Source organism: Salvia hispanica, chromosome 1 (genome assembly GCF_023119035.1).
Source record: "Salvia hispanica cultivar TCC Black 2014 chromosome 1, UniMelb_Shisp_WGS_1.0, whole genome shotgun sequence".
NCBI lineage: Eukaryota > Viridiplantae > Streptophyta > Magnoliopsida > Lamiales > Lamiaceae > Salvia > Salvia hispanica.
The window spans coordinates 23,061,687-23,073,854 of NC_062965.1; the positions used below are offsets into that span (position 1 = coordinate 23,061,687).

General features: G+C 36.8%; 2 protein-coding genes across 3 annotated transcripts; both read left to right on the top strand.

Moving 5' to 3' along the window:
* Positions 1 to 3,987: 3,987 nt before the first annotated feature.
* Positions 3,988 to 6,924, top strand: LOC125202749 (putative leucine-rich repeat receptor-like serine/threonine-protein kinase At2g24130). 2 transcript variants are annotated; one of them, XM_048101197.1, is made up of 5 exons: positions 3,988 to 4,614; positions 4,697 to 4,840; positions 4,928 to 5,066; positions 5,132 to 5,346; positions 5,589 to 6,924. In XM_048101197.1, exons 1-4 carry the CDS (start codon positions 4,305 to 4,307, stop codon positions 5,160 to 5,162), a joined length of 624 nt encoding a protein of 207 aa, XP_047957154.1. In that variant the 5' UTR covers positions 3,988 to 4,304; the 3' UTR covers positions 5,163 to 5,346; positions 5,589 to 6,924. The 2 variants fall into 2 exon arrangements, with proteins under 2 accessions (XP_047957154.1, XP_047957155.1); XM_048101198.1 differs by having other exon boundaries at positions 4,697 to 4,825.
* On the top strand, positions 6,522 to 11,262 carry LOC125190832 (receptor-like protein 9DC3). The gene is made up of 4 exons (XM_048088239.1): positions 6,522 to 6,733; positions 8,431 to 8,601; positions 8,684 to 8,925; positions 10,514 to 11,262. Exons 1-4 carry the CDS (start codon positions 6,522 to 6,524, stop codon positions 11,260 to 11,262), a joined length of 1,374 nt encoding a protein of 457 aa, XP_047944196.1.
* The last annotated feature ends 906 nt before the right edge of the window (positions 11,263 to 12,168 follow it).

Sequence of the window (12,168 nt, forward strand, 5' to 3'; positions counted from 1 at the left end):
AGAATCCCCTTAGCGTCTCTCACTTTGCTAGGGACAATAACGTGTTCTTTGAGTTTCATTCTTCTCATTGTCTTGTACGAGATCAGGTAACCAAGGAAATCTTGCTTCGGGGCATCCTTGACAATGGTCTCTACAGATTTGACCTCCATCATCCTCCGCCTGCCTCCACCCTCCAAGTCAATAAGAGCAGCATTTGCTCCCCCACTTCAAGTCGTCACTCTTTATATTCTGTTTCTAGCTCTATTTCTAGTCTTGATATTTGGCACTAAAGACTTGGCCATTGTGCTTTTCCTGTAGTTCAAAAGGCTTTGCAACATTGTAATATTCCCTTTAATGCAATAAAGTCTACTGATTTGTGTCACTCATGTTGTGCTGCTAAAAGCCACAAACTCCCCTACTTCCCTTCTTCTTCTAACTCAACACATCCACTTCAACTAATCCACAGCGACTTGTGGGTCCTGCACCTGTCCCATCTCGCAATGGTTTCCATTATTATGTTGTCTTTATTGATGATTACAGCAGATATACTTGGCTATATTTTCTGAAAGCCAAGAGTGAAGTCCATGATGTTTTTATCAAGTTCAAAAGCCTTGTTGAGAATCAATTTGACTGTCACATTAAAGCTTTTCAATCTGATTGGGGTGGAGAGTTGAGTTCAAATCTTTAACTTCTTTCCTTCATGATTCTGGTATTTCTCACCGGGTTTCATGTCCTTACACTCCCAGCAAAATGGCTTGGCGGAGAGAAAACATCGACATGTAATTGAGATGGGTTTGGCTCTTCTTCATCAGTCAGGTTTGCCTATGTGCTTTTGGGATGATGCATTCGCTACTGCCACCTACACCATTAACAGAATTCCTTCAGTTGTGTTAAAGTTCATTTCCCCTTATGAAAAGCTCTTGAGTTCCAAGCCAAACTATCTTGAAATGAAAGCTTTTGGCTGCCTTTGTTATCCTCATCTTCGGCCTTACAACAGTAACAAGTTGGAATTTAGATCTGTTGCTGCTACATTTCTAGGTTACAGTGGCTCTCACAAAGGATATAAAGCCCTTCTACCATCTGGAAAAGTGGTCATTACTAGGGATATTTTTTTTGATGAGCTAGCATTTCCTCACCACAATACTCCAGTTAAATCCCATGTCTCCTGCCCTACTCAACATTCTGCTATTCCTGTGAGTCCAACACACTTTCTTCCTGTCACACCAGCACACACTCGCCTGCATCACTCTCCTGCACCTCCTACAGTTCCTACAACACCTAACTGTCAATCCTCTGCAGATTCTACAAATTCCATTTCTCCTACTAATATTTCAGACACTCTACTACATCCAGCCACTCCTATTTCCTCTGCATCAGATTCTTCCTCCAATTCATCTTCTAATTTTTCCCCTTCTCAATCATCTGATATTGCTCCCTCCCCCACTCCTGCTGATGCTGCTCATATTCCTTCTCGCCATCACATGATAACTCGATCCAAAAATGGGATTTTCAAACCCAAAGCATATGTATCCATTTCATATTCCCCTGATGCCTCTTGCTTTCAGCTTCCAAAATCCATTGCCATTGCATTAACCATGCTAGTATGGAAGCGGGCAATGACCGAAGAGTTCCTTGCTCTCCTCAGAAACAATACCTGGACCCTCGCTTTTCTCCCTCCGGGTAAAAATTTAATTGGTTGTACTTGGATTTCAGAATAAAAAAGCAAGCAGATGGTTCCATTGCTCGGCATAAGGCTTGTCTAGTTGCTCAGGGCTTCTCTCAAGAGCCAGGCTTTGACTTCCATGAGACGTTCAGTCCAGTTGTAAAGCCTACAACTATTCGAGTTATACTCAGCATTGCTGTGACTATGGGCGGGAAGATCACCCATTTGGATGTGAATAATGCTTTCTTAAATGGTGATCTCCAAGAGGAAATTTACATGAAGCAGCCCCAAGGTTTTGAACAAGGTTCTCCTATGATGGTTTGTAAGTTGAATAAAGCAATAAATGGTTTAAAGCAAGCCTCCCGTTCCTGGTTTCTTGCCATAAGATCAGTGTTGTTGTCTCTTGGGTTTTCTCAATCAAAAGCTGATACATCTCTATTTTTCCGCACAAGGAAATCTCAGGTAATCTATCTTTTATTGTATGTTGACGACATGCTCATTACAGGTTCCTCTCCTTCTGCCACCAAGCTTGTTATTCAGCAGTTAAATAGTCATTTCTCTCTCAAAGATCTTGGTGAAGTCACACATTTTTTGGGTGTTGAAGTAACTAAAACTACTCAAGGACTTCATCTCAGTCAAGCTTCCTACTTGCTTGAGCTGCTGAATAAGGTGCAAATGCGAGATGCCAAATCATATCCAACACCCATGCTCTCCAACTCCAAACTCAGCAAGTATGAAGGGGATCCCATAGTTGATGGCAGGCTCTACAGAAGTGTAATCGGAGCTTTACAATATGCCACCATAACTCGGCCAGAGATTTGTTTTAGTGTTAACAAAGTTAGCCAATTTATGCCATGTCCTTTGGATAGTCATTGGAAAACTGTGAAGAGGATTTTGAGATATTTGGCTGGTACTCTTGACTATGGTTTACATATTCGTCCTTCAAAGTCAATAATAACTGGCTTCTCTGACTCCGATTGGGCTTCGGACCCTGACGATCGCCGACCAGTATCTGGATATTGTGTCTATTTTGGTGATAATCTAATCTCATGGTCTTCCAAGAAACAAAAGGTTGTTTCTCGCTCGAGCACCGAGGCTGAGTATCGGAGTCTTACTCAGGTTGTTTCGGAAGTTTCATGGCTCAGCTCCCTTATATCAGAACTTGGCATTAAAGCTCAGACCACTCCTGTCATTTGGGTTGATAATCTGAGCACTATTGCTCTTGCTTCCAACCCCGTCTTACATGCCAGAGCCAAACATATTGAACTTGACATGCATTTTGTCCGTGACTTGGTTGCGAATCATGTTGTTGATCTTCGCCATGTTCCCTCATGAACGATGTTATCAGATTTTATCAAAGATTGTAATGTAAGAGATTGAATTAGATAGATACCACTAGTCTTGATTATCACCTTCTCTAAATATGACGATTCCTAGTATTTAAGTCAAACAATATCAATGTTGACATCTTTAATATTTTATATTTATACGATAACTGTTCGACAAAGAAAACCACGCATATGCTACTTCTGTTCGACAAAGTGTCGAACACTCTGCATGTGCGCCCGTTGTTAACAGAACCATCGAATTCACTGAAGCAATAGATCGAACAGCTTGCAGTCATTCCTTTAGTTTTTTTTTTAAATACACACGTACGTTTTTTGTCATGGCATCTCAATAACATTATAGATTTGATAACAACCGACAATATTTACCTACAGCCCCTAATCTCCAACCCTATGGCCATCGGAATTCCATATATCCGGCGCCTAATTCAGCTTTCCTCGCCGGTGTTTTCACCCTTTCACCGCCGCATATCCAATTTCACGCCTCATCTGTGGGAGCTCCGTTCAGTTTCCAGAATCCGCGAATATAATAGTAATCGAATGGATCGTGCAACGCACGGGTGTGGGTGTGATACTAGTAATCCTTACCAGAGGCCCAATATTAAAACCCCAACATGGGCTTTACCATTGTAATTTTCGGCCCATTTTCACAAATATATAATGCTTCTTTCTTTCTCTTTTCTTCAAAATAATTGATTTTTGAATAAAAAAAATATTACACGCATTATCTTCTTCCTTTTGCTTCATCTTATCTCTTTTGTTTTCTTCCTTTCTCTTTTCTATCCATTTTGATATGGCTGGCTTAATGGTGAGCTTACATTTTCCCTTTACTCATTTTCCTTTATTTTTCCACCTTTAGCTTTTTATTTTTTTTCCACTTTGATATGACTAGATAATGGTGTAGACACATTTCCCATAACTTTTTATATCCTCTTTAACAATTTGATTTGCTGGATAATTATCTGCTTTCACACTATGTAGTTGACTTGACTTGGAAAAGATTTTTTTAGCTTTGAATAAAAAGAGTTTTCTTCTTAGCACATAATTGCAATTAGCACACTGCATTGACAACATGGAGAGAGTTTTCCCATTTTTCCTTCTTTCCATACTCATATTGTTTCCTTGTCATAGCCATGCTACTTCTCATCAAATCAATACTAATGAGTCTGCACTTCTTGCATTCAAACCCCCTCATGCCTTCAGATCCTGACTATATTTGAAAAAAGAATTGGACCGCGGGGACCTCTGTGTGTACATGGTTAGAAGTTACTTGTGATTCGCGTTATAATAGGGTGACTTATTTAGATCTCTCGTGGATGGGACTCAATGGGAGCATTCCACCAGAAATCGCAAATCTTTCTTTTCTTGTTTCTCTGGATTTGATTTGGAACCATCTTCATGGTGGCCTACCAAAGGACATTTGCAGCCACAACAAACTTTCAAGACTCGAAGAACTTCAGCTATCCTTCAACCATTTGAAAGGAGAGATACCACTGAGCTTGGGTGTATGTCAACAACTCGAGATTCTTGACTTTTCATACAACAACTTTGGCGGACATGTGCCTCGAGAAATTGGGAACATCACACGCCTTACGAAATTAGACCTTCACTGGAACAATTTATCAGGTTGGAAACAAAGATTACCCTATACTATTTTTATTATCATCAAATGTAAATGTCTCATGACTTCTTTATAATTATTGTCCAGGTATTATTCCGAAAGAGATTGGCCATCTTAATAATTTAGAGTTCATGGGTTTAGGTTCCAACAAACTTAGTGGATCAATCCCAAAAGAAGTGGGGAACATGACGGCTCTTATCCGCTTATGGCTTGACAGTAATAGTTTAAGTGGTTTGAAACTTGACAGTTTAACTTTGTTATCAGTCAAGTTTTATTGAAAAACTTATCCGTTTTGCTCATGATTTCATTATTCTTCAGGTACTATTCCTAGAGAGATTGGTGGTCTTAATAAATTGGAGATGATGTGGTCGGATGATAACAAAGTTAGCGGATCAATCCCAAGAGAAGTGTGGAACGTGGCAACTCTGCTCCAGTTACGGCTCAAGAAGTGTGGAAGGTGAATTTGCAATACTTTTCTATCTTAGAACCATACTAACTTTTCGTAATCATTTTGATTTATAGGAGTTATTCCACGAGAGATTGGTCGTCTTGATCATTTAAATGGTTAGACGTGGGTTTTAACATGTTATCCGGACCATTGCCTCCAACCATTTTCAATTTGTCTACTTTGGGAGGGATTCAGCTATCAAGGAACAGACTTAGCGGGTCATTGCCCTCGGAAATTGGGAATATGAAAGAACTGCTAGCCTTATACCTTGACAATAATGTTTTAAGCGGTAAGATTTCTAACTTTTTCGTAAATGACTAATTACAAACATGATAAGTAAAATAGAGGATATGTTAAAATCTTAGTATTATGAATATATACCAATGTCAATGCAAATATCTAATGCAACAACAAACATGTGCTTATAGTCAGTAAATTATTCCATGATGCTAATATGTTATGCATGTGCATTTTTACATGGATGAAATTTGAATTATATCCATGTTTATAATTCGAATAAATTGTTTGAAGGTCCAATACCATCTACCATTGGAAATCAATCAAGTTTAGTGGAATTATTGCTCTCTTCCAACAAATTTGAGGGTGAGCTCACATCCTCCATCTGCAACTTGACTTCATGGTTTGAGATACTTATTGTCTCAAACAATACTTTAGAAGGAACAATTCCTCAATGCTTTGGAAACTTTAGCCAGTATATGAAGATCTTTCATTTAAACACGAATAAGTTTAGCGGTCTACTTCCATCAACATTTAGCAATGATTGTCGGCTTGTGTCCATCAATTTGGGAACCGACAAATTGGAAGGACGATTACCTAGATCCTTAAACAACTGCCAATATCTAAAGGGGCTTGACATTGGAAATAATAGAATACAAGATGAATTTCCATTTTAGATGGAAGGTCTTCCCGAGCTTCGAGTTCTAGTGTTGAGGTCTAACAAGTTTGGTGGTAACATGTCACGTCCTTCATCAACCAAGATTTCATTTCCTAAGTTGCAAGTTTTAGATGTATCCTATAATGAATTTGTGGGCTCTCTACCTCAAACATATTTCAAGAATTTCAAAGCAATGGCAGAGGCCATAGGATTATATTATGACAGCTTTCTATCAAATCTGGAGATGAGGCGGTCAGGATCAGTTATTGAGTAGACTATTCGACACCTTTACGACAATAGATTTGTCATCCAATAGATTCTCTGGAATTATTTCTCAAATACTTGAACTTGTCCCACAATAGCCTAGCCTCACAGGACATATACCTTCATCTATTGGAAACATGGGAGAACTCGAATCATTGGACTTGTCAATGAACAAATTGGATAGAGAAATTCCAAGTTAATTGACATGGTTGACATTTGTTTCGAAATTAAACCTTCCAGTGAACAATTTTGTTGGGCAAAAACCGCGATCCAATCAGTGCTCCACATTTGAGAATAATTCATATATGCGAAACTTGGGATTGTGTGGACTTCCGTTGACAAGAAAATGCAAAGATGATGATGGGCAATTGATGCAGTCTGCAGAAGAAGAGGGTGATGATGAATATGAATTCATAGATGGATATGGTTGGCGAAGTGTGGTGATGGGATATGGAAGTGGATTCGTAGTTGGGATTGGAATTGGATACATGATTATAAGGAGTGGAAGGCCATCATGGTTAGTGGAATTCTTTTTCGGAGTTGGTTATAAATATAAGACAAAGAAGAGACGCAATAAAGCTTCACCTGCACCATCACGCAGCGGAACTTGATACTAAGCCAAAAAGAGAACTTGATAACTAAGCCAAAAAAGAGAACACTGTGTTTTATATGGAATTCTTGGTTGTGTTCAAAAGAACTTTTGTTTGAGTTGTGTTTTCTATTCCTATGTGAACTTTTAACAGCCAAAACTTTTAAAGAATCAATCCTATTTTATTTTCTCTTCGTTTAGTTTATTACTAATTATTAAGTATTTTCTTGAATCTCTCTTTCAAAAGATTGTCTCTCTACTTCGGTATTTCTTCTACCTAATATTTTCTCAAGGTCATATAATTAAAGTACAAATTGGGCTCGTTTATATTTTTTATTTTTCCAATTTCGTGAAAGCCCATAAAGAATTCGGCCCAAATTAAATTCCAATTTCTTAACCATATATTTCTAAGCCCAGAAGGATTTTTTTATTAAATGCAGGGCCAAATTTTCGCAGAAATCCTCCATATCAATATTCCTCTGTTTTTATGATGTCCTTAGCAATTAGCATGCTGTTAATATGAAGATTGAAATGATTCTGTTCTGCATTTTATAACTGCTCTATGAGTTTCTTCACGGTGGCTGTTTGTGTTTGCTGATTCTCCCAATGACTTTTCTTTCTTGGTTTGAAATAGTTGAGTAGTACTTACTCCCTCTGCCCATAACGTACGGAAGCCCAAAAGATTAGCATATAATTTGACCCAAAATAAAATTTTATTTTCTTTACCAAATAATTTCTCAAGGCCTTATGATTTGAATACCAACTTGGGGTCATTATCTTTTCCATGATCTATATTTTACAATAGCCCAAAGATTATTAGTTAATTTGGCCCAAAACAAAATTCTACTTTCAAGGTCCAAAAGAATTGCATCGTCAAGTCAAAAAGAGTTTGGTTTGAATTGAATAAAGAAGCTTCCCTAATTTCAAATAAAGAGACACCAAATGCGACTTTATACTTTAAATGGGACTTGATTACATGAGCTTCACTCGTTTTTCAGTTAGACAAAGTTTTCGTTTTTAGTTAACTTGACATGGAAAAGTAGCCAATGTTTTTTCAAATGCAACAACTATTTTATCATTATACTTCAAATGTTACAACTATTTATCTTTGAATGTATTTAAAGTAGCCAATTTTTCTTCTTAGCCCCAATCACAGTCCAAGTTAGTGGATCTCTTATTCTGCTACTTCATTCTACTCACAATTATTATAAAACAAATATATAAAAATAGGGTCATATTCCATTAACTTTGGGGACATCTATTGGGGGCTGAAGGAAGTATATATATTAGTTTTATGATAAAATTCGAGTAAAATGAATTAATGAAATGTAAGATCTGATAACCAAAATTAGTAAAAGTGAAATGAGACATTTAATTATAGATATCTGAAAATGTTAATATGAGATATTAACGGAGACCGAAGAGAGTAAATTGATCGGAAAAGCTTGACTCATTTTTTAGTGGGACTTGACTTTTGAATATATTATTTTAGTTTTAAATAAAAGGGCATCTCCTAGGCTTCTTGTTTCCAAACATCACTACAATTAGCTCTCTTGCATCTACAATATGGAGTGAGTTTCCCCACTTTTCCTACTTTCTCTTCTTGTATTGTTTTCTTGTCTTAGCCTTGCTGCTACTCATCAAATCAATAGTGATGAGTTTGCACTTCTTGCTTTTAAATCCCTCATCACTTCAGATCCTTCCAATATTTTGAAAAACAATTGGACCGCCGGAACCTCTGTTTGTACATGGTTCGGAGTTACTTGTGATTCACCTCATAATAGGGTGACTCATTTGTATCTCTCGGATATGGGACTCGGAGGTAGCATTCCACCAGAAATTGGAAATCTTTCTTTTCTTGTTTCTCTCAATTTAAAGTGGAAACTCTCTTCATGGTTACCTGCCAAAGGAGGTTTGCAGCTACAACAACCTTCCAAGACTCAAAGAACTTCAGCTATCCAATAATACTTTGGAGGGAGAGATACCACTGAGTTTGGGTGAATGTCCTCAACTTGAGATTCTTGCCTTGTCATACAACAACTTTGTGGGACATGTGCCTACACAAATTGGGAACATCACAAGCCTTAAGAGATTACGCATTTATGACAACAATCTAACAGGTGTGATCTTATATTTATAGTAAGGATTTAATTAAGTTTCTTCACTATTTTAGTCTATATAATGATGTTGTTTACTTAATAATAAGGTTATGATCATTACACTTATCAATTACTCCCTCCGTCCATGAAAATTTGTTCCATTTTTCCATTTCCGTCCGTCCCCTAAAATTTGTCCCATTTCAATTTTACCATTTTTGGTAGTGGACTCCATATTCCACTAACTCATTCCTACTCACATTTTATTATAAAACTAATATATAAAAGTAGGACCCACAATCCACTAACTTTTTCAACTCACTTTCCATTACATTTCTTAAAACTCGTGCCCGGTCAAACCGGGACGAATTTTTGTGGACGGAGGGAGTATATTAAAATTAATTGTATAGGTACTATTCCGAAAGAGATTGGTCGTTTGAATAAATTGGAGTTGAAGCGTTTGGGCTTTAACGAACTCAGCGGAGTAATCCCAAAAGAAGTTGGGAACATGACAAGGCTTACTGACTTATCGCTATCGAATAATTCTTTAAGTGGTATATTTTCTTTTACATCATGATATGCATGCATGATATGGTTATGTCCCAACAAATTAAAGTTGCTTTTATCAACAATATATTACGAGTTCACAAGATAATATGCATGTGCTACAATTTTGGATGTAAAGAAATTTGATTTATATCCTTCTGATGTTTCAAATAAATAGTTTGAAGGTCAAATACCTTCCATCATTGGAAATCTATCAAATCTGAAGCACTTGGTTCTTCGTTTCAACAAATTAAATGGTGAGCTCTCATCCTTCATCTGGAACTTGACATAATAGTATTATGTAATGACAATAAATAAATCTTAAAATACCTAAAATATTAGTATGTCATTTTGCTATAGTGGTTCCCAACATGCCAGCTAGAACATGAATTTCGTTCCTCCGGATTCTAGCATAAATACTATGGATACAATGGATACAATAGGACATGAATGAGTCGGAAAATGGTAAAATCTAATGCAGACAAGACAAGATAACATACATATGCTTGCAATGAGTAAAATGTCATCCATGTAACCATGTTCATTTTCGATACAAAGAAATTTTGTTTATACCCTTGTTTAATTTTTCAAAAATTGTTTGAAGGTCCAATTCCATCTGCAATCGGAAATCTTCTAAATTTGGAGTCCTTATATCTCTCTTCCAACAAATTAAGTGGCGAGCTCCCATCCTCCATTTGCAAGTTGTCACACCTTTCTTATCTTCTTCTCTCAAATAATACTTTGGAAGGAAGACTGCCACAGTGCTTTGGAAACTTCAGTGGAGCTTTGACCATCTTTCATCTAAACGAAAATCAATTTAGTGGCATCATTCCATCAACCTTTTCTAAGAATTGTAGTCTTTTGTCCGTCAATTTGGGTAGTAACAAATTCCATGGACAATAATAATATAAAGACAAATTTCCTTTTTGGACGGAAGGTCTACCTAAGCTTCGAGTGCTAGTGTTGAGGTCTAACAAGTTTGGTGGTAACATGTCGCTTCCTTCACAAACCAAGTTTCCATTTCCAAGGTTGCAAGTTTTTGATGTATCTCATAATGAATTTCTAGGCTCTCTACCTCAAAGATATTTCAACAATTTCATAGCAATGATTCAGCCAGTAGAAATTGAATATGATTACTTTCTAGATGACTTGGAGATAAGGCTCATCTTGAAAGGTCAGGATCAGTTAATTAAGAGACTTTTGGAAACATTCACAATAATTGACTTATCCTCCAATAGATTTACTGGACCTATTCCACCTTCCATAGGAAATCTCAAGATTCTCAAATACTTGAACTTGTCCCACAATACCCTCATGGGACGTATACCATCATCTCTTGGTAACTTAAGTGAAATCGAATCGTTGGACTTGTCAACAAACAAATTGGATGGTGAAATTCCAAGTGAACTGACAATGTTAACATTTCTTGCAAAAGTAAACCTTTCAACGAACAATCTTGTCGGACAAATACCACAATCAAATCAATTCTCCACATTTGAGAATGATTCATACATGGGAAACTTGGGGTTGTGTGGACTTCCATTGACGAGAAAATGCAAAGATGATGATGATGGGCAATTAATGCAGTTTGCAGAAGAAGAGGGAGATGATGAATATGAATTCATAGATGGATTTGGTTGGCGACGTGTTGTGATGGGATATGGAAGTGGAGTCATAGTTGGCATATGGAAGGCCAACATGGTTTGTGGAATTCTTTTTGGGGTTGGTTATAAATATAAGTCGAAGAAGAGACGCAACAAAGCTGCACCAATATGTAGGGGGTACTTGATTCAAAGCCATAAGAGAATTGTGTGATTTTCTAGTTTTTTATTTTTAAACTATTGCTTTTGATAGAGTTGTGTTTCCTATTTCTTTTTACCTTTTCAAATTCTAGTGTTGTTGTTTTGCTTTTGTTTATTTTACCTTTCTCAATCGCTACTTCTGTGGCTGTGTGCTTGTGTTTGATATCTTTAATAATTTCCGTGCAAGGAATATTGATGAGTATAATTGGGAAAATTTAAATTAAATATGCATTCTAATCCACTGTCAATTTTTTAAAAATCAAACTATAAACTAGTTTTTACATCATAAATTCTTCTATAAAATAATGTTATTGATCAAATTCCTTAATTATCGTCGACATGATTTACTTAAAAAAATCAAGCAAATCAAACTTCAATTTGTAAGTAAATAACGCCGACTTGATTTACTTAAAACACAGCTAAATATGTAGACTATATTAATTTCCATTAATTGCAAAACACCATTTACGTATAACCCAATGGAACAGTTCGCTCCACAGGTATTCGGTGAAACTCTTAACAGAACACTGTAACTGAAGAAACATAGCAAGAAAGAGCAAACAAAAGAACGATCCACATGAAGGCCCATTAAAGTGCAAGATAATTGGCCCAAAAATAAAATTCTACTCTTTTCACCAAATAATTTCTCCAGGCCCAAAATAAATACTAATTCCAAGGTCGATTCATGAGATTACTCAATGTTTATTACTTATGTTTGTTCATGAGACTAATGACTGTTTGTTTATCTTAGACTAAATTCAAGCAAATTTCGTATAATAAGATAGTAACCAAGACTTAGAGCATCCCCATCCGCGCTCTTAGCTAAGAGCACGGAGGTGGGCCCGGACCCACTTTTACTCCTTGTCCTTAGCTAAGAGCACAACACCCACATCCGTGCTCTTAGCTAAGGACAAGCTCA

What these genes read in the sequence shown, in the direction of transcription:
- LOC125202749 (XM_048101197.1), top strand. Translation starts at nt 4,305, where the DNA reads ATGGGACTCAATGGGAGCATTCCACCAGAAATCGCAAATCTTTCTTTT. An exon ending in TCACTGGAACAATTTATCAG is followed by an intron (nt 4,615 to 4,696) that starts GTTGGAAACAAA and finishes ATTATTGTCCAG; the next exon opens with GTATTATTCCGAAAGAGATT. An exon ending in TGACAGTAATAGTTTAAGTG is followed by an intron (nt 4,841 to 4,927) that starts GTTTGAAACTTG and finishes ATTATTCTTCAG; the next exon opens with GTACTATTCCTAGAGAGATT.
- LOC125190832 (XM_048088239.1), top strand. Translation starts at nt 6,522, where the DNA reads ATGCGAAACTTGGGATTGTGTGGACTTCCGTTGACAAGAAAATGCAAA. An exon ending in CATAATAGGGTGACTCATTT is followed by an intron (nt 8,602 to 8,683) that starts GTATCTCTCGGA and finishes CTCAATTTAAAG; the next exon opens with TGGAAACTCTCTTCATGGTT. An exon ending in TTATGACAACAATCTAACAG is followed by an intron (nt 8,926 to 10,513) that starts GTGTGATCTTAT and finishes ATGAATTTCTAG; the next exon opens with GCTCTCTACCTCAAAGATAT.